Genomic DNA, 22,165 nt, shown 5'->3' with positions numbered 1-22,165 from the left:
GTGCTGGTCATAAAATTAGAATATCATCAAAAAGTTTATTTATTTCAAGAATTCAACTTAACAGGTGAAACTAATATATTATATAGACTCATTACATGCAAAGTGAGATATTTCAAGCCTTTATTTGTTATAATTTTTATGATTATAGCTTACAGCTTATGAAACCCACAAAATCAAAATCCCAGAAAATTAGAATATTACATGAAATCACACAGTAATTACACAGTGATACCATGGTCATTGAACCAGGTTTTGGTTATTTTGGCAGTGTGGGCAGGTGCAAATCCTGCTGGAAAATGAAGTCAGCATCTCCATAAAGCTTGTCTGCTGAAGGAAGCATGAAGTGCTCTGGAAATGTCCTGGTAGACGGCTGCGTTGAGTGGACCAACACCAGCCGATGACACGGCTCCCCAAACCAACACAGACTGTGAAAACTTCACACTGGACTTCAAGCATCTTGGATTGTGTGCCTCTCCATTCTTCCTCCAGACTCTGGGACCTTGGTTTGCAAATGAGATGCAAAATTTGCTCTGATCAGAAAAGAGGACTTTGGTCCACTGTGCTTTATTAAATCCAGAGTCAATGCAGCCGTCTACCAGGACATGTTCAGAGCACTTCATGCTTCCTTCATTTTCCAGCAGGATTTGCACCTGCCCACACTGCCAAAAGAACCAAAACCTGGTTCAATGACCATGGTATTAATGTGTAATTACTGTGTGATTTCATGTAAAATTCTAAATATTTTGATTTCGTGGGTTTCATAAGCTGTAAGCCATAATCATCAAAATTATAACAAATAAAGGCTTGAAATATCTCACTTTGCATGTATGTCTATATTAGTTTCACCTGTTAAGTTGAATTCTTGAAATAAATCAACTTTTTGATGATATTCTAATTTCATGACCAGCACCTGTATATATATATATATATATATATATATATATATATATATATAGTCTGTGTGAGGCATAGGACCATATAATGTTCATCAAATATGATGTCCAAGCCAGTGTTTGTTAAGTGTGCTGTATTCTGTGCGTATGTGTTTGTTTTTTATTTTACTTTATTTTAATTTTATTTCTATTCTCATCCGAATGCTCTTTCTGTATGATGTGTTGTTTATTGATTGAAAATAGAAAATCATAATCACAAAAAAATACGATGTCCAAACCTGCCTGTCAACATATGTTTTTCCATACCTCCGCACACTTGCTCGCGCAGACATCACACGTCATCATCAGCGCGTTTCATGCTATTCAGAGTTAGACAGACGTCAGTCACTGAGCACCGCAAACGAAACAGCAGCCGACTTTTACAGTTCCTCCTGAACCAAAACAGCGAGCTTATGCTGCGTTCACACCATAACTACTGTCATTTGGAAGAGCAGAGGACATTATACTCAGAGCGGTCAAATGTATGCATTTCAATGGCAACACTATCAACGCTGAAATGAATCTGCAGCAGTCAGAGCTCTTTAAGCAGTTTATGTTCATTATTATTGTAATTTTATGTGCTTTGAGACATGAAGTAGTTTAGCACCGTCTCTCGTCTCCTGACGCTTTGCAGACTCTGCTCTACGCGTTCATGTGTTTTGGAGGAGGTGTGGCTTTGGAGACGCTCTGAAGGGAGGGTGGGATATAGCTTTCAAAGCTAACTTGCTGTTGCTACCCTACCTTTAATTTTCTGTGATGCAAATTCATTTTATCTTCTCAAGAGAACATTTGTTTTTTGGTGAATTTGTTCACACATGCCACATCCTGGGATTTTTCTGAGATTTCTGACATTTGCAAAAGTCATCAACATTGTCATTAAAACAATAAATGGAAAGAGGAACAGTATTTATTTTTTTACAGTTATTGTTTTTCTTTTCCTCATAAAAAAGTTTGTACATTTTATACAAAGTTTGTACAAAAGTTTTTGTTTGTTCCTCATACAAAAGTTTGAACAATTAACATCAGCGAACTTTCAAAGCCGAGTATGATTTTCTTTAACATGACTTTACTGTAAAATAAATGAATACATAACAGATTATTTGTTTTTGTCACCATATGCTCTAAAAACTTGCGAAATATAGTGCATACCAGTCAAAAGTCTTTGTTATGACTATTTTCAACATTTTTGAATAAAAACAATCAAAACTTTGAAATACTGTACAAGTATGGGAATTATAATGCCAAGGGAAAGACAAAACAATAGAAAGCAAAATGGTCTAATTCTTTGTTGGCTGCTTGTCCGTCACTACGAAATATAAGATAGGCTACGTTTTACATTTTAAAGGTATAGCTACAATTTATCTTTAACTTATAACGCTTCATTTAAAAAATAACTAAATTAAAAGTCCCACAAATTGCAAAAAGTGCAATACAGTATGGAAGCTTGTTTCCGCCACAAAATAATAAAAAAAAAGATAATTGCGACTTTTTATCTCACAATTGCGAGTTTACATCTCGCAATTCTGACTTTAGGCTATTTCTCAGAATTGCGAGATATAAAGTCAGAATTGCGTGAAATAAAGTCGCAATTGCGTGTTTTAAAGTCAATTGCGTGTTATAAAGTCAGAATTCTGAGATATAAAGTCAGAATTGCGAGATATAAAGTCAGAATTGCGTGATATAAAGTCAGAATTCTGAGATATAAAGTCAGAATTCTGAGATATAAAGTCAGAATTGCGAGATATAAAGTCAGAATTGCGTGATATAAAGTCAGAATTCTGAGATATAAAGTCAGAATTCTGAGATATAAAGTCAGAATTGCGAGATATAAAGTCGCAATTGCGTCTTATAAAGTCAGAATTCTGACTTTTTTTCTCGCAATTGCGACTTTATATCTCAGAATTCTGACTTTATATCTCAGAATTCTGACTTTATATCTCAGAATTCTGACTTTATATCACGCAATTCTGACTTTATATCTCGCAATTCTGACTTTATATCTCGCAATTCTGAGAAATAGAGTCAGAATTGCGAGATGTAAACTCGCAATTGTGAGATAAAAAGTCGCAATTATCTTTTAAAATGTTTTATTCAGTGGCGGAAACAAGCTTCCATAAATACAGTGAGAGAGGATCGTGGTATGAAACAGTATGAGCTGCAGAGGTGTGTGTGTGTGTGTGTGTGTGTGTGTGTGTGTGTGTGTGAACTGCATCGCTTCAGAAAGATGCTTAAGCTTCTCGTAGGCTGCACGTCATCATCTGTCATCATCGCTTCAGCAGTGAGAAACAAGTGTATGAGCGCGAGACATCATCATCATCATCATCATCCTCCACCGACTCCATCAGTCCTTCTCTCGCCGAGCTTTCCATCAGTCTTCCACTTTCGTCTAGTTTACTCGATTATAAAGGGATCAGCTGTGAATATGGCATCAATTTGTGCGGTGGTGGCTCACATTTTTCTCTGTCTAAACATCGTCAAAGTTTGCTTAGTAAACTCGTCGGATCTGAACGGAGATATTCCTGCAACAGGACCGTCATTGCACAATCCTGCTCGAGACATGATGACTGTTAATATGTACAGGGTTTATGATAAATACAGCAAGAAGCATCATCATCAACATCGACAGAACGTCAATACAATCCGAAGCTTTAGAGGAGTCCAAGGTGAGTGAAACTAACAACTAAAAAACGATTTAAAATACAGCAATTCAAGTTTATAGTTCATATTTCATATCACGCTGTGTTTGTGCTTCCAATATGTGTCTAGGCTATATTTAACTTTCAAGATTATTAAATTATATTTAATAAACTAAAATATATTTCCAAAAATACAATATGCATTTAAAAATACAAGACATTACATATAAATAATTAATAAAATACAATATAATTTTGTTTTATGCATTCATTAAGTGTTTATGCTTTAGTTTAGGGTCCAGTTCTCACTATTAACGTGTTGCTTATTAGCATGCATATTACTAGGATATTGGATGTTTATTATTAATGCATTATTCTAAACTTTACAACTACCTTACTAACTATTAATAAACCGTAATTAGGAGTTTATTGAGGCAAAAGTCGTAGTTAATAATTAATAGTGAGAATTAGACCCTAAACTAAAGTGTGACCACTGTTAATTATAGTATTTTATTTGTTGGAAACCCTTGAGGAAATACAAGGGGAAAAAAAGACCAATGATCCATCTTTTGAATATTCAGTACATAAAAAATCCACATGCACCTGGATTAAAATGAATTACTCTATTTATGATAAGCATATGTGAAATCATGCACAGATAGCATTTTTCCCATTATTTCAGTTTTTCAGAGCTGCTAAGTTTCCACTGGAGGTGTGCTATTAAAACACAGAGAGGGTATTAGTGGAAACAGAAAAAAAGAAAGAAAGAAACCTTGAGAGCGGCTCACTAAACACTACCATATGGCCAGAGACCGATTCAGGAGCCGTGTTTATCTTTTTATTAAACTACCTCGTAAACCATAGAATGTGGTCGGATGTTAAATCTAAAATGTGAAAAATGTGTTGTTTATGAGGATGTTGTCTGGAAACTTTACTGGTCAATCACATGCATGCATGAGCGTAAAACCCACGCTAAATCGTCAAGCAGCAATTAATGACTTGTGACGTTTTCACGCCTTATTTCAGAGCTCTCCCATCACAAAGTAGTTTTCCGCTTCAACCTGACCTCCATCCCCGATTCAGAGGCGATACTGACGTCAACTCTGCACTTTCTTGACCAGCAAGTTCGTCAGCGTCCTTGGGCCTGCCGTCGTTCCCGCGGATCCGCATGCCGTCTCCAGAACCTTCAGTCACTCACCACAACACATCTCATCATTAAAGGAACATCGCCAAACGCTGCCATCCCCTCTCAGCTGTGCAACATCACACTGTCCACAAACAGAAAGGGGCTTTGGCAGATTACAGACGTGTCATCAGCCATCAAACAAGCCCATGTGACTGGCGAACTATCGATTACCGTTGAGTTTGACAGTGGTCACCACAGACGTCATGATCGTTTGTCTCCTCACAGTCTGCCGTTCATTCTTGTATACGCTGATGACTTTGCCATAACTGAACCAAACAGCATTGCTATGAGTTTACAGAGATACAGTCCGTCTCCTGTGGTTGAGGAGACCAGGACCAAAGCGCCCACAGCTTCTTTAAGCTCTAGAATCAGAAGAGAACTGGATCACTTGGAGAATAACTACCTTCCTGACGTCCAGTACAACGACCTGAAGAGCAGGCAGTTATGGGACAGCGGCTTTTTTGCGAAAAAGCCCAAACCGTTGTCAAAAGGCCAGGACTATCACGAGGGATTGAGAGGGTCGCAGGAGCTCACCTTTGACGAGAAGACCATGAAAAAAGCGAGACGCAAGCAGTGGAGTGAACCGCGAGTGTGTGCGCGCCGTTACCTGAGGGTGGACTTCGCCGACATCGGTTGGAGCGAATGGATATTAGCGCCGAAAGCATTTGATGCCTACTATTGTGCAGGAACCTGTGGATTCCCGATTCCAAAGGTAAGGGAATACAATTTTATGTTATATATTTTAATTAGTTTTGTTTATGATGACCGTCTGAATGTACACTGGCCCGGTCTTAAAAAAAAAGTCGCTGTTTGGATTTAAAAAGGCCTATGATTGGATCATTATTACAGTTAGTGATGCACGATATATCGGCCGCCACATCGGTATCGGCCGATAAATGTTCATTTTTAATGTTATGGTTATCGGTCCAATAAAAAAATATGGTCGATATATTAAATCCGATTAATAATGGATTATTTCCTTCAGCTGAGACACTTCAGATGTGCACTGTTCAACATGATGCTTGAAATATGATTGGAATCACTTCAAAAAAGGAAAATATAGGCTAATTAAGTGCAACACAAGTCTGACATATTTATAATGAGAACATCATTATTATTGTATGCTTGGGACATGTATTTTAATGGTGAGACTTTTGGTTTTGTAATCAGGCACTCAAAGATTTATCGGCCAATATATCGGTTATCGGCCATAATTTTCATATCGGTGCTTCCCTGATTACAGTGATTATTATGTTTCTAGCATGTTATATGTTTGGCAACAGTTCTTCTAACCCTAATTGATGGAGTGTGTAACTTTTCAATTCTTAAACACCCTTGCAGGAAGACACATCATGGCCATATTCCAGAATGACAATGTCAAGATTCATCAGACTAAGACTGTGAAGGAATGGTTGGGAGGGACAATGAAGAATCATTTTCACACATGAATTGGCAATAAATGTTGTGATGTTATTTCCATCAGTGTTTGCTCAAGATCTTGTATTGTCAATGCAAGAGTCCAGCACTCTGTAAAGTCTCCTCCAGCACATCCCAAAGACTTTCAGTGAATGTAAGGTCTGGACTCAGAGGAGCCGATTCATGTGTGAAAACGATTCTTCATTCTCCTCACAACTATTCTTTCACAGTTTGAGCCTGATGAATCTTGACATTGTCATCCTGATAAATGGACAATATGTGTCTTCCCTCATGGGTGTTTAAGAAATGAAAAGCTACACACTCCATCAGTTAGGGTTAGAGGAACTGTTGCCAAACATATAACATGCAAGAAAAATCACAGCAATAATGATCCAATCATAGGCCTATTTAAATCCAAACAACAACTTTTTTTTTGGCTGGGCAGTGTACATTATCTCAGTATTGCATGGCAGCTCAACAATTAATATGTGGACATGAAAGATTCATTTAAATATTGAGCTGAAACCGATTTAGAATTTTACCAGTCGGCATGAAATTAAGGTTGTGATTGTCTTTTCCGATGTATATCTGAATAGAATCACTTCTTGAACAAGAAAAAAATGTAGGGATTTTGTCCGTGGGGAATTGATTGGATGGTTGTGGTTTGCTATTGGCTGATCTCATGTGAGTGACAGGTTGCCCCGCCCTCGTCATCAGAGAAGAGAAGAGATGCTGAAGAGGGAGGGGAAGTTATTCTGATTCAAGAAATAATGATGTGCACTGATAAGTCATTTATAATAAATACTGCAATATTCCAAAAAAAATAATAAAAAAATTGTCCATTTTGATGTCATGGTGACTTTAAAAATAATGTGGGTGGATAGGACTAAGAAATGCATTTGGGCATTGTCAAGTTAACCTTATTAAAAGACAGTTGTTTTTCTCCAACCTTTACTTCTCTTAATGCAGGTTGTTCATCCATCCAATCATGCGACCATCCAGAGTATAGTGAGAGCCGTGGGGATCGTGCCTGGCGTCCCAGAGCCGTGCTGCGTTCCCGACACGATGAGCTCTCTGGCTGTGCTGTTCCTCGACTCCAGCAGGAACATGCTAGTGAAGGTCTATCCCAGCATGTCTGTGGAGACCTGTGCCTGTCGGTAAGGAGAGCAAGGTCACAATAATGGACATATAGATAATACAACCTGCAAAACAATGAACTCAGCTCAAGGGACTGCCGAAAATCTACTTTTTATCTCTGCAAATAAGACCTCGACACCTCAAATAATATTGGATCTTTGCACACAAACATTGTATCCTCTTTCCACTCTCTTTTTTTATGAATTGTATATAATCCTTAACATATAGTAAGCCAAACTGTTTTTGTTTTGAAACAAGTACATAACAAATTTAAAAGAACATAGCGATTTAAATGGATTTCTGTAAATAAATCCAGGGTAACACTTTATTTTAAGGTGATGTAGTTACACGTTACAACATGTACTTACTATAGCAATAACAGTAAATTATGCATAATTAAAAGTAACTAACCCTAAACTAAATCGTAACTCTATAGTAAGTACATGTAGTTAATTAATATTACTCAGTACTTATTTGAGTAAGTACAATGTAACGACATCACCTTAAAATAAAGTGTAACCAAATCTGGTAACACTTTACATGAGGTCTAATTTTTTAACATTAGTTTTAATGCGTAACTATGAGCAATATATTTTTGCAGCATTTGTTAACCTTTGTTAATGTTAGTTCATTAAAATAAAATTGTTCATGTAGTTCATTAATTAACGTTTTATTTAAAAAAAGATATTAATACATTTAATAATTGATTAAGAGATGCTGTAGAAGTATTGTTCATTTTTAGTTCGAGTTAACTAATGATAACAAATGAAACGTTATTGTAAAGTGTTGCCATAAATCATTATAAGCATTTGATTTGATTTGTAAGCTTGTTAGATAAAGTGTAACCTATAGGATTTAAACACCTGGAATCTTGCATGAAAAGAAAACTGCAGATCATTTTTGGTCATTTGTGAGGAGACAGACGAAATGAAGAAAATGCAGCATAATGCTGCCATCTAGTGCTGTGTGATTTGGCATAATATTGTTTTTCCGCTACGAGGACGGACCCCATAAGTTAGAACAGATGGATTGATTAGCCATAGCTATAGAAAAGTCAATAGATTATGGATTTTAAAATAAAATAATAACATCTCAGAGGTTTTGTGAAACTTTATCAAAGGAGAGTTTTGTATTTTTATAGCAATTTCATGTCATTTATAATTATTTATTTTTTTCAAAACTGTACTGTATTGACTTTTTATGCAAACATTTCTTAAACCAGATTCTTCACTGCTCTTCTGGTATATAAACTGGTATGTTTTTCTTTCTTTTTTTTTTGTGAATAAAGACCTAATGAGTTGTATTAGGGACATAGATTGTTTGCAACAAAGGGGCAAAGGTCAACTCAGACCCATTAACTCTTACACAGCCAGATTCCAGCTGAATGAAAATGAAAGGAATCTATAATGTTAATATTTATCATAGCTGAAGCTGATTAGTTGAAGCGTCTTACATGTGCAGACACAAACACATTCAGAAGTGATGGAGTTGCTTCAGTAAAAATAGGCAGAAGTCTGACCCTGTAAATAAGGGTTCGTCAAAATCACTCTCATTAGTTTTCAAAGTCTGTTCCCGAAGTGTTTACAGAGCCCTCATTAACTACAAGCTTCCTCAAGATAACAACGCTCAAACCACGACTTTGGTGTCAAAGATAAGAATAGCTGTGCTACTATTTTGGTTTGCGGAGAGAGTGCTGCTTAGCGTGGGACGTGGGAGTGAACCTGAGGTTCACTTGAGGAACCCCGATTTCAAAGGATCTTCCACAAACCAAAGTCAGATGTAAAACTTGCCGCAGACGGTCACCTATCCGCTTTGGGAACCAAACGAACGATGCGGGGTTTACGATATCTGCTGCTTCTGATGTCCATCAATTTCACTACTTCAGTTGGGCTTTGCGAGGGGAAATCTTTAGGGAGTCTGGAAGACACAATGTTCATTCAGGGAGAAGAGCAAAACGTTGAGGAAGAAGATGTCTTCAAGAGCTTTTTGGGCTTCAGGAAGGAAGACTTTTTGAGGAAGCTGAATTTATCAGGCGTGCCGCAAGAACACAGAAAGGTTCAACCTCCCCAGTTCATGATGGATCTCTATAATAAATATGCTTCTGATAAGACTTCCATCCCTCGGTCGGATGTCATCCGAAGCTTCATCATTCAGGGTAAGTATCTCTAAGGTAGATGCAATTCTGATGATTTGTATATGAGTGAAAAGTTGTATTAATATCTATTTTCTGTTCTTTACAGATGTTATTTATTCCATCAGACACGGCAACGAAACTCAACACAGGCTCCTATTCAACGTTTCCATCCCAAATCATGAAGAGATCACATCAGTCCAGCTAAGGCTGTTCACTCTCTGGGAAAGAACTAAAAGCACCTGTGCTGACCAATTCACATCCATTCATGTTTATGGCGTAGAATACAAGCAGGATACAAACATTTTACAGCTTCTGGATGGGAGAGACGTCACCGAGGCCAGAAACACATGGGAGGCTTTCGACGTGACCAGCGCCGTCAGGATTTGGCAGGATTCTGGACGCGGGGCGGGTGAACTCCAGGTGGAAATCCAACAAAACTGTCAATCTCTTGACATAAGCGTGGGTTTAGAGGACAACGGCTCGGCAGTCTTAATAGTTTTTTCGGATGATCTCGGGAACAGAAAGGGAGAGTCGATGAATGAGGTCAAAGAGATGCTTCTTCATGAGAAGGAGCCGATATTTGTGGAAAATCATGTTCCTGTGGACAAGCACCCCAGGAAGAAGAGGAAAGCGAAGAACAATTTCTGTCGGAGAACTTCCCTGAAGGTAAACTTCAAAGACATCGGATGGGATAAATGGATCGTGGCTCCAGCTGAATATGACGCTTATGAGTGCAAAGGGGTGTGTCATTACCCCCTGACAGATGACGTAAGCCCCTCCAAACATGCAATCATCCAAACACTGGTTAACCTGAGCAATCCCAAAAAGGCAAACAAGGCATGTTGCGTCCCGACCAAGCTGGACCCAATCGCCATCATGTACCAGGAAAGGGGCGTCCTCACGGTCCGAAACCTGTACGAGGAGATGAAAGTAGCAAAGTGTGGATGTAGGTAGTGTTTGGCTGCTTACCCATTCATCTGGAAAATGACAGCATTCGTTTTATCATTCCCATTTGTCACAGCGCTGCCATTTTGGGCTCCCCAAAGAACCTTGCAATGAACAGTTCTTAAAAGTGAAGAACATCTTAATAGTCAGAAGAACCTTTTTTACATAAAGAACCTGTTAAAGGTTCTTCATGGAACCATACATGTCAATAAAGAACCTTTTTTTAGAGTGTAGCATAATTAAAAATTAATTTTAATATAAAAGAGATTCTTGAGGTTAAAGTCAGCTTCCATTATAAAGTCAGTATAATGCCACATATATTTGCAAAAGAATAAAGTAGCCTATTGCAGAATAAAAGTATTGAGCAAAAAAAGTTGTTTTGCAAACAAAAATGAAGAATTGCAAAAGAAAAATTAAGTATTGAGAGAGAAAAAATAAGTTTTGCAAACACTAGTTGTGCAAAAATAAAGATATAATTAATTGCAAAAATCAATGATAGCTGTAAAAGAAGCGTATAGTTCCCCTGTAGTCAATTATTGTATCCCTTAAAACTCAAAATGACGTATTTAAAAGTTTTTTCCTTGAAACACATTTCTTCATGCCTTAAAATAACCTGAATGTAACTCGACACTCTTGCCTCATTTAGTATATGTGGTTCTATGAATATGCAAATGAGCCCCGCCTCCACTCCCTCACATCAGCTCAGAGATCCACTGATTGACGATCACACGTTGATCTGATTGGTTACAAGTTAGTTTGTGATGTCAGAAACACCAGCGATTTCAAATCACGTTTTATGTTGACTTATGAATTTACACATGGTTTGTCTTAAAGCATATTAAAAACACCACATTATTTTTACACTTTATTTCTCACAATTCTTTATTTTTGAATGCAATACAAGTTTTCTTCTCTCAATACTTCATTTTTCTTTTGCAAGTCTTTATTTTTGAATGCAATACAAGTTTTTTTCTCTCAATACTTCATTTTTCTTTTGCAATTCTTTATTTTTTTTTGCAATTTATATATATATATATATATACAGTATATATATATATACAGTGTATATATATATACAGTATATATATATATATATATATACAGTGTATATATATATATATATATATATTGCTCAATACTTTAATTTTCTTTTGCAAAACTTTATTCTCTTTTGCAATGCTTTATTCTTTTGCAAACAACCGTGGCATTATATTGACTCCATAATTCTGTTTTCATTTCACTTATGCCGACAAGCTGAGGACATACCCAGGGGCGTTTCTAGGATTTGGCAGCATAGACCAAAACATCAGGGGCGATATTCCCCCTTAGAGATTTTTGTTTTACATTTGAATACAGCAACAAACTCTACACAAGTATGCAAAAACAGATGTCAATGCTTGCCCAGTGCACTGCAAGCATGCGGTCCAGCTGTACATACTAGTAAGAAACCTCAAGGTGGCGATAGAGTAACTCCCCCAAATGATGTATAAAGCTGTAAACATGTTTGTGAGATCTACCCTGCTCAAAACAGTAAGAGTAATAGTGCACTGACAGTGCTCTCATGTACACAAAGTGTTTGTTTCAGGTCTACATCTGCAAAGTTTCAAAGCATTTTAAACCTATATCTAGTTCTTTAGGAATTAATTAAATAAAATATATATGGATGGGGCATAATGAGAATTTAGCTATGGCCAATGCCCCTGTGGTCCCGCTTGGCTTCAAGATTGACCTATTCTGGGTTGTTCCAGACAAAAATAATCAGGGAAATGCTCATATACAATAAACAAAACTTATGCAATACCTCCCACTAGAGTTCCAGAACAAAACATTCAGGGCTTGAGCACTATTGACGCTCATGGATATAACTTACAATTGTATTCTTTCTTCCTGTTGTACAACCTGCTCTCTAATTAATTTTCTTTCTTTTTTTTTTTCATTAATTTTATTATTTTTCCCCCCCCACAAAAAGATTTGTATATAATCGATTGTATGTCCAGCATATATATTTACATACAAAATATTTTGTTTTACAATGATGTAATTTGATTTACATTTTATCAATAAAGTCCAAAAATTATTTGATTGCAAGAAATCATGCATCAAAGTAATTCCAGTTTGGGCTTTCCTAATACATTTTTAGCAAGCCAAGCTCATTGTGGTGTGTGTGGTGAGTGCTTTCTTTCTGCTGCTGGTGGAGCTTTTCAGTCTGGTAAGCAATTGTTGGTTAGAACTGGTACACTGTTTTGTAATAGCTTAAAATTCATTAGAACTTAATTAAATACTGTAGTTAAACAACATAATGGATAAACAACATAATGGAATTTATAAAGGCACAAACTTCATAGGATTTGCATAGTTCTGGTAAATTTCAGACATAGTGAGGAGGACGTGTTTGTGGAATAATATATTTAAAAAAAAAAATTAAAAGGTCAGCGTAGCAATACTTTTCAGGGTTTCAGAGACAGATATTCATGCGAACCTGTTTCTATCTCCAGCTGAGAATCATTTTCTCCCATCATACACTGGACAAAACTCCAGTCATCTTAAAATGAGATTCCCAATCTCTGATTGGCCACATGGAATCATCAGATAGAATTGCATAAGACTCTGAGCATTAAAAGATAAAGCAAGATTAACAGTGCAGCACCAATTAGTGTTGAGTGAATGTGGGGTTACATAATTTCATCCTGTAAAAGTGGCAAGGGCCTCTAAATTCACAATAATGCTCTGATATTTAGACAAATAATAGAAAAGAATGAAGCGGTGAAATCTATAAGAAGATTAAAAAAAACAATAACTATTCGGTATGTGAATAACTTACAGTTGTTGCCAAAGAGTTAATAAATGAGCCTCTTTTAGAAAAAGAGTAATGCTCTGATGTTATACAATCAAAGCCATTGTCTAGATTGCCTGGTGAGAAATATATGTTATGGTGTAGCATATACAAATGCATTTCTATCTTGTTGTTTATTTAACAGTCACCTGTTCAGCAGTGTAATCACATCATTAGCCTGACCCAGACCTCACCTTTGAAAGCCTGACCTTATTTTCCTCATGACGACAGGGCTGACTGGACTATAATCCAAAAGCAAATGTGTAAAGAGACACATTTACTGGAAAATAATTCCCAATGCTTAAAACGTTTCTAGGACCCCTGTCATGGTCAAAAACATTGAGATTAATTAACATTGAGATGATCGCACTTTATTTTATATTACATGCACTTATGTGTACTTATAGTACTGGGTATTATAAGGGAACTACATGGGTAAAGGTTAGGTTTAGGGTTAGTATCTAGTTATAACCCAGTTATTGTAATTACTATAATAAGTACATAGTATGTACATGGGGAACAGGACTGTAAAATAAAGTGCTACCATTGAGACCAAATACAAAAAAGACAGATGAACCAATAAATACACAGTACTTAAACATTTAGCCTTCCATAATATGATGTACTTTTCTTTCCAAACCTGGATGACTTTCTTTCTTCCGTGAAACAACAAATATTTTAAGAAGAAAAGAAATCTGTTTGGTAAAAAAAAAAAAAAAAAAAACCCCTAGACATTAAAACAAATGTGAAGATGTAAGCTAATTTTTTTGGTTAGCTGTCCCTTTAAGTCTTGATGAACCTGTGTATTTAGAGAGAGATATCTATATATATTTAGAGAGTATTTTTTCCATATTTATTGATTTTGATCCGTCAATGTCTTGCTGATGCACTGCAGATAATGCGATTAAAGGTTTATTCAGAGCAAAAGCCTCTTATGTGGTTGCTGTTGTCAAAAACCTGTTCTATCTACCAAAGGACCACCAAATGAATGGACGAAAACCTCTGGCTTAGACAAAATTCAACAACCAACGGCAAAAGATGGCAGGGACTGTAAGAGTTTTTGCCCTGATCATAGTCGCTTGTCGGGTTCTGTTCGTCGGCGCATCATTTCAGTCTGCGCTTGTCTTGGATATGGCTAAAATTCTGCTTGACAACTATTGCTTCCCAGAGAATCTAGTCGGTATGCAGGAGGCAATCCAACAAGCCATAAGCAGTGGAGAGATCCTACACATCTCCGATCGGAAAACACTGGCATCAGTCCTGACTGCGGGCGTTCAGGGTGCACTCAATGATCCCAGACTGAGTGTGTCTTATGAGCCTAATTATACTCCGATCACGCCACCTGCACTTCAGTCGCTGCCTACTGAACAGCTGATACGGCTAATCAGGAACACGGTTAAACTGGAGGTGATGGATAACAATGTTGGCTACCTGAGGATTGACCGTATTATAGGTCAGGAGACTGTGTCAAAACTGGGACGCCTCCTTCACGACAACATCTGGAAGAAGGTTGCGCATACATCAGCGATGATCTTAGATCTCCGTTTCAGCACAGCGGGAGAGCTCTCCGGTGTGCCATACATGGTTTCCTATTTTTCCGACTCTGAACCACTTTTGCACATCGACACAATCTATGAGCGACCCACTAACACAACGAAGGAGCTGTGGACGATGCCGACCCTCCTGGGGGAACGATATGGGAAAAGAAAAGAAGTGATTGTTTTAATCAGCAAGCGCACCATCGGCGCGGCTGAAGCGGTTGCCTACATCTTAAAACATCTCAAAAGAGCTGTCATTGTTGGAGAAAGGTCGGCCGGAGGCTCTGTTAAGGTTGAAAAGTTAAGCGTTGGGGACACTGGGTTTTATATCACGGTCCCGCTTGCTAGATCTGTGAATCCTGTAACAGGACAGAGCTGGGAAGTGAACGGGGTTTCGCCATCCGTCACAGTCAACCCGAAGGAAGGAGTTGCCAAAGCCAAATCCCTCATTGCCATCAGGAAATCACTACCGAAAACAGTTAAAAGAGTGTCAGACATCATTAAACGTTTTTATTCGTTTAAAGATAAAATCCCTGCTTTGCTAAATCAGCTCGCTAAAACAGACTTTTTCACAGTGGTTTCTGAGGAGGACTTGGCAGCGAAACTTAATTATGAGCTGCAGTCGGTCTTTGAAGACCCTCGTTTAAATATCAAGACAATGCAAGAATTGCCTGACAATGGCCTGGATGCAACACCAGAAGACCATTCATCTTTTGATAATCCTATTGATCCGTTATTCAAGTTGGAAATTCTCTCAGGAAACAATGGATATCTGCGTTTTGACAGGTTCCCAACACCCACCATTTTGCTAGGACTAGAGGATCGAATCAAAGAGAATGTTTGGCAACCTGTCAAAGACACTGAGAATCTGATTATCGATCTGCGATATAACACCGGCGGATCCACCGAGGCCTTGCCAATTCTGCTTTCCTACATGTTCGACATCTCATCAAACACTCACCTCTTTTCGATCTACGACAGCATCCGAAACCTGACTGCTGATTTCCACACTCTCCGTAACATCAGCGGACCGTCCTATGGTTCCAGAAGGGGTATTTATATTTTGACAAGCTATTACACAGCAGAAGCTGGAGAAGAGTTCGCTTACCTGATGCAGTCCCTGCACCGAGGCACTGTTATTGGGGAAATCACCTCTGGAACACTCCTTCACTCCAAGACTTTTCAAGTTGAAGAAACAAGCCTTGCCATTACTGTCCCCGTCATAAATTTCATTGATATAAATGGGGAATGTTGGCTTGGAGGCGGTGTAGTTCCCGATGCCATCGTACTTGCTGAAGATGCAGTTGAGCGAGCTCATGAAATCATTGCGTTTCACAAGGACATTCAGGCTTTGGTGCAAGAAGTTGGAGATCTCTTGGAAAAATATTACACTGTACCTGAGGTTGAAGCTAAAGTGAGTAGACTGTTACAGTCCAAACTAACCGAGGGACTGTACCGGTCAGTTGTTGACTATGAATCTCTTGCATCTCAACTCACTGCTGATCTCCAAGAGACCTCGGGTGACCACAGACTGCACATTTTCTACTGTGAAATTGAACCGGAATCCTTTCATGACATCCCCAAAATCCCTTCCCTTGAAGAGGTAGGGTTCATCATTGATGCCCTATTCAAAGTAGAGGTAATGTCTGGAAATATTGGCTATTTGAGATTCGATATGATGGAAGACATAAAGGTTGTGCGAGCAATTGGTCCCCAGCTCATCAAAGCTGTATGGAGCAAGCTGGTGAACACAGACACGCTCATAATTGACATGAGGTATAACACGGGTGGCTATTCCACGGCTATTCCACTAATTTGCACCTATTTTTTTGACGCACGACCCTTGAAACACCTTTACACTGTTTTTGATCGCTCCACAACAACTGCGACAAAGGTTATGACCATTCCAGAAGTGCTAGGACAGAGGTACGGCTCTCAGAAAGACATTTATATCCTGACAAGTCACATAACTGGATCAGCCGCTGAGGCATTCGCTAGAACAATGAAAGACCTGAAAAGGGCCACTGTAATTGGAGAGCCTACTATCGGAGGCGCCCTCTCAAGTGGAACATACCAAATTGGGAATAGCCTCCTATATGCTTCTATTCCCAATCAGGCGATTTTGAGTGCAGTTACTGGAAAAGCATGGAGTGTGTCAGGGGTTGAACCACATGTAGCAGTTCAAGCAAATGATGCACTTAATGTTGCCCTGAAAATAATTGGCAAAAAACAACAAAAGAAAAATTCAGGGAAATAGAACTAGGGGCTTCATTGTTCTTCTTCTTCTTCTTCTTTATTTTACAGTAAAACTGTCAAAACATTGTCGAAAGGATTTTAACTTTAAGTTATTGTAATGTTTTATGTGTATGTAGTAGAAATTAATGTACCTTTTTTAAAGCTATTTCTGACATATTTCTGAAATTGTTTAGCATAACTTTCACCAGAATGCTCTTTTGATGGTGTGCTTTTGTATACTCATACTAATGTAAAAATGGACATGCTATAGAATAAAATAAAAAAGAATACATCAGTAAATGTTTCCTTTGTATACCTTTTAGCCACTGAAATTACAACAAAATGTTATTTGATACACATGAATTTAATTTCCTTACTACAATACTGTATTTGAAACACTCTTACAAAGGTAAATATAAATAAATACCATTAATTTAACTACAAGTGCTTCATATTATTGTAACATATATGTAACGTACATTTTAGCTTGCTATTTTCTAACTGAGGAACTTTGGCTAATGAGATTAAGGTTTTATTGTGAGGAAAAGCTTCTTATGCATGTGTTAACAGAAACCTGACTGTCGAAGCAGACTCAGTTGACAAACCTCTCTGCAGAAGGAGAGTTCAGTTGCGCCGCATTAGCAGGAATCCGAAACCTGCCAAAATGGCTCAAGCTGTAGTTCTACTAGCGTCGCTGTTGATCTTCAGTAATGTGGCTCACTGTGCTTTCTCCCCAACACTTATTGTGGATATGGCAAAAATACTCATAGACAACTACTGCTCACCAGAAAAACTCGCCGGCTTGGAAGAGGCAATTGACGCTGCGAGTAGTAACACGGAGATCCTCGGCATTTCAGATCCTACCACCCTTGCCAGTGTTCTGGCTGATGGGGTTAAAAAAACAATTAGTGATTCCAGAGTGGACGTCACATACGAGCCAGGCTTCGTTCCTGCGGCACCACCAGCCATGCCTAACATCCCACCGGAGCATCTGGCCGCAATGATCAAAGACACGGTCAAAGTTGAGATCCTGGATGGCGACATTGGCTACCTGAAGATTCAGCACATCATTGGTGAGGAGATGGCTCAGAAAGTTGGGCCTCTTTTGCTGGAGTACATCTGGGACAAAGTGCTCCCAACATCTGGCATGATTCTTGACTTCCGCAATGCTGTCAGTGGTGAGACATCCGGAATCCCATATATTGTGTCTTACTACACTGATCCTGAGCCATTAATCCACATTGATTCGGTGTACGATCGCACGTCCGACCTCACCATAGAGTTGTGGTCCATGCCGACCCTGTTGGGAAAAAGATATGGAACCTCCAAACCCTTGATCATTCTGACAAGCAAGGATACTCTTGGGGTTGCAGAGGATGTTGCTTATTGCCTTAAACACCTTAAAAGGGCCACAATCGTTGGCGAGAAAACAGCTGGGGGAACTATGAAAATGGCCAAAATCAGGGTGGGTGACACCGACTTCTATGTGTCTGTGCCAGTTGCTAAGTCTATTAACCCCATCACTGGCAAGAGCTGGGAAATCACTGGAGTGGCACCAGATGTTGAAGTTGCAGCAGAAGATGCCCTTGACGCTGCCATTGCAATCATTAAACTTCGTACTGAAATCCCAGGGTTGGTTCAGGCGGCAGCCACACTGGTTGCAGACAACTATGCATTTCCAAGTGTTGGGGAAGATGTCGCTGAGAAGCTGGGAGCTGTTGCATCCAGTGGGGAATACAAACTGATCTCCACAAAAGAAGAACTGGAAGTAAAGCTCTCAGCGGACCTCCTAAAACTGTCAGGGGACAAATGCCTGAAGACCACCAGCAATATTCCTGCACTTCCTCCAATGGTAAATCATTATAGATAGATAGATAGATAGATAGATAGATAGATAGATAGATAGATAGATAGATAGATAGATAGATAGATAGATAGATAGATAGATAGATAGATAGATAGATAGATAGATAGATAGATAGATAGATAGATATAACAATTCATAGATGTGTTGGTTGTTGAGGCAAAATTATGAATGACAATTTTCCTTTAACTTCCAGAATCCCACACCCGAGATGTTCATTGAGCTCATCAAAGTTTCATTCCAGACTGATGTATTTGAAAACAACATTGGTTACCTTCGCTTTGACATGTTTGGAGATTTTGAACATGTTGCTGCCATTGCTCAGATCATTGTGGAACATGTCTGGAAAAAAGTGATTGACACTGACGCGCTGATCATTGATCTGAGGTGATTATTGTATTGCATAATTGTTTCTCGCGCTATAAATCCAGCTAAATAAATAGCCAGTTCTGAATGAAATTCAATAATGTACACATTTTTAATCCACTGGCTTTGAACATAATTCAAAGATATTACGATCAATTTTGTTGTTATAATTTTCCTTCAAGGAACAATGTTGGTGGAGCTACCTCTTCTATCGCTGGCTTTTGCTCATACTTCTTTGATGGTGACAAGCAGATTGCGCTGGACCACATTTATGACAGACCCTCCAATACCACAAGTGATCTTCTGACCCTTACACAACTTACAGGTACATTACTAAACTGACATGTTTCATTTATTATTTTACTCTAGCTTTTTTTTTATCTAAACATAAAAAATGCAGTGTCCTGAAGTAGATTATGTGTTCCCAGACAGCAACATAGTTTCGGCCCAGATCCGGCCCACATCCGGTATGCGTTGAATCCACATGTACCAGATCTGGGCAGACACTTTGTTGCTGTCTGGGTTGCATATTGTTATATGCATATTTCATACTGCAAAATTAAGTGTTTAATTCTTCTCTATATAGGCAAGAGATATGGCAGCAAAAAGAGTTTGATAATCCTCACCAGTGGTGTGACTGCTGGAGCTGCTGAGGAGTTTGTTTTTATCATGAAAAGGCTGGGACGTGCAATGATTATCGGTGAGACAACCCGTGGAGGTTGTCACCCCCCAGAGGCCTTCCGTTTGGGCGAAAGCGATATGTTCCTGTCTATTCCCATCAAGCACTCGGACGCTGCTCAGGGTCCGGCCTGGGAGGGTGCTGGCATTGCCCCACACATTCCAGTGCCCGCTGACGCTGCCCTCGACACAGCCAAGGGCATGCTCTATAAGCATTTTTCCGGTCAAAAATAAGTTGTTCATCTGGGCCTGTTATGGAAGCCAAATTATATAGTTACAAATTAGTTATTTAGAAGGATGACATTTTTTTTGTGTAGATCATTAAGGTAATGTTTAGAAAATACAAAGTAAAGCCTTCTGTTGCTAGTTCAAATCTTTTTCTATTTTTCTGTATTATTTCTAACCCATCCAATCTAAAGCTTGCGATCTGTAAAAGTAATATTCTCCAAGTGATATTCAGATTAGGCCTGGTCTGAACTTGAATGTAAGTGTTGGGTACTCTGTGTACTAGTTTACTTTGTACACATTAAAATGTGTGTATGCTTGTATATGCTTGTATTGTAAACATCTACTCATGCATATTACAAAAAAAAAAAAAAGATGAAAATTGTCTTGTGTGAAATGCAACTTAAATCTATTTGGGGGAAATCGCGATTGAAACCAAATGATAAAACTTAATAAATACTGTACCACATGGAAACTGTTCAAGTTGTAATGTGTTTTAAATAATAAATAGAAAATTCCTTACAGCTGAGCTAAAATTAGTTCAGCAAACGTAAACCAATTCCAGACATACGCGTGAAGTTTTAAGATGATTTACCTACTTAAAATACCTACTTGCAATCTCAACAAATTTTTTAAATCACAGTTATAACACAAACACACTTAACCACACAGAATATAAGCAAAGACACTGTTCATATTTCAAGTCCACAATGCACTTTTTGCTGTACTGACCATCATTATAAAACTATTTATGATATATACATGTATTCACTGCACCTTTTCTTTTAGAAATTATCATCAAGAACCAGAAGATGGCAGCATATCTTCTTCATCCAGCATTAGACCAAAGCATGCTGTCAAATGCATCCACTGCCATACTAAAGTTTCAGTTATGCAGCACCTTTTGTCAACAGGACTTTAACAGGAATAAATTACATTCAATACACTATAGTGTAATGGTGCGTGTCAAAGTTAGAGGTCAACAATAAAAACTGGGTTAATTTATTGCTCGTTATCAGTTATGTATGTTTTGGGCACGGTCATGCTGGTTTTGGCTGGTTAGTAATATGACTACACTGGTCTTGGTGGTTTACCTGCTACAACACCCAGCAGAACCTATGGCAGTAATATACAAGCATCTAAAACCAGATAAATAAAACAAAAATATTTCACAATTTAACCTGATCCACCCCAGCTAGCAAAAAGTCGTCTATTAGACGTTGAATAGACTAAATCTTCAACGTCTAATTACGAATTTTCAACGTTGAAAACAAGTCGGTTTTCAACGTCTTGATGGAATATGTAAAACTCTTTAAATTTATTTGATATAATAATGAACATGTTTTGGTAGTTTGTTTTATAACTATTAACTCTCTAAATATAACTATTTTAGCATGTATAACAGACTTATCCTGTCTTAAATGATCAGTTGAAATCACATAGTCAAACAGTCCGGCCGAAACTACTTAGTTGAAATCACGTCGTAAATCAGTCCAAGGTGGACCGACTTATTTTCAACCATATTTAAACGATGAATTACGGTAATTGTTTACTGGGACTGGTCTAAGCAGCTCAACAATTACGACATCAAGTTCATCTGAGGTTGAACCCCTGAGATTAGTTCACATGAGTTCGTCATTCAGTCTGCTATTACGTTCAGCATTACCTTGCACTTCAGTTTTATATTAGCTTTAGCAGGTCACATGTTGCGGAGTGTGTTTGGTGTTTTATTAAAGTCCCCATGAAATCAAACTTTACGTTTTTTGGCTTTTAGAATGAATATAGCCTTATTGTTATCTATAAGCTATAGTGTGCTCCAAAACAATGACAAAATTCGCATTTAGAAGATATAAGCGATCAAAACTTACAGTCTGCCGATATGGATCAGTGATTTTGAAGACATCACTCTGCACTTCAGATTCTCATCAGATTTTCTGTCCAATCAAATGCTCGCTAGAATCTGAAGCTCCGCCCCCTGCATTATAAATAGAAGCTGAAGCTTGTTCACACACATTTACTAATTTCAATATGGTGAATGGC

General features: G+C 38.1%; 4 protein-coding genes across 4 annotated transcripts; all 4 read left to right on the top strand.

Moving 5' to 3' along the window:
• Nucleotides 1-3,354: 3,354 nt before the first annotated feature.
• gdf10b (growth differentiation factor 10b) lies at nt 3,355-7,331 on the top strand (the record flags this gene model as incomplete). Its single annotated transcript, XM_081392420.1, has 3 exons — nt 3,355-3,595; nt 4,595-5,466; nt 7,140-7,331. 3 exons carry the CDS (start codon nt 3,355-3,357, stop codon nt 7,329-7,331), a joined length of 1,305 nt encoding a protein of 434 aa, XP_081248546.1.
• A 1,806-nt stretch (nt 7,332-9,137) lies between these two features.
• Nucleotides 9,138-10,395, top strand: gdf2 (growth differentiation factor 2; the record flags this gene model as incomplete). The annotated part of the gene is made up of 2 exons (XM_081392247.1): nt 9,138-9,462; nt 9,548-10,395. The coding sequence occupies 2 exons, from the start codon at nt 9,138-9,140 to the stop codon at nt 10,393-10,395; spliced, it is 1,173 nt and encodes a 390-aa protein (XP_081248373.1).
• A 3,862-nt stretch (nt 10,396-14,257) lies between these two features.
• Nucleotides 14,258-17,014, top strand: irbpl (interphotoreceptor retinoid-binding protein like; the record flags this gene model as incomplete). Its single annotated transcript, XM_081391977.1, has 1 exon — nt 14,258-17,014. One exon carries the CDS (start codon nt 14,258-14,260, stop codon nt 17,012-17,014), a length of 2,757 nt encoding a protein of 918 aa, XP_081248103.1.
• Nucleotides 17,015-17,558: 544 nt separating this feature from the next.
• rbp3 (retinol binding protein 3) lies at nt 17,559-20,605 on the top strand. The gene is made up of 4 exons (XM_081392572.1): nt 17,559-18,844; nt 19,053-19,243; nt 19,405-19,547; nt 19,809-20,605. The coding sequence occupies exons 1-4, from the start codon at nt 17,657-17,659 to the stop codon at nt 20,132-20,134; spliced, it is 1,848 nt and encodes a 615-aa protein (XP_081248698.1). The 5' UTR covers nt 17,559-17,656; the 3' UTR covers nt 20,135-20,605.
• The last annotated feature ends 1,560 nt before the right edge of the window (nt 20,606-22,165 follow it).

The sequence above is a fragment of the Scardinius erythrophthalmus genome, assembly GCF_964197995.2.
Source record: "Scardinius erythrophthalmus genome assembly, chromosome: 18".
Classification (NCBI taxonomy): Eukaryota; Metazoa; Chordata; class Actinopteri; order Cypriniformes; family Leuciscidae; genus Scardinius; species Scardinius erythrophthalmus.
The sequence above is the reverse complement of the archived record's forward strand: the minus strand, read 5'-3'. Positions and strand labels throughout refer to the sequence as shown.

Coding starts and splice junctions, on each gene's coding strand:
- rbp3 (XM_081392572.1), top strand. CDS start 17,657: ATGGCTCAAGCTGTAGTTCTACTAGCGTCGCTGTTGATCTTCAGTAAT. Junction 18,845..19,052: donor TTCCTGCACTTCCTCCAATG/GTAAATCATTAT, acceptor TTTAACTTCCAG/AATCCCACACCCGAGATGTT. Junction 19,244..19,404: donor GCGCTGATCATTGATCTGAG/GTGATTATTGTA, acceptor TTTTCCTTCAAG/GAACAATGTTGGTGGAGCTA.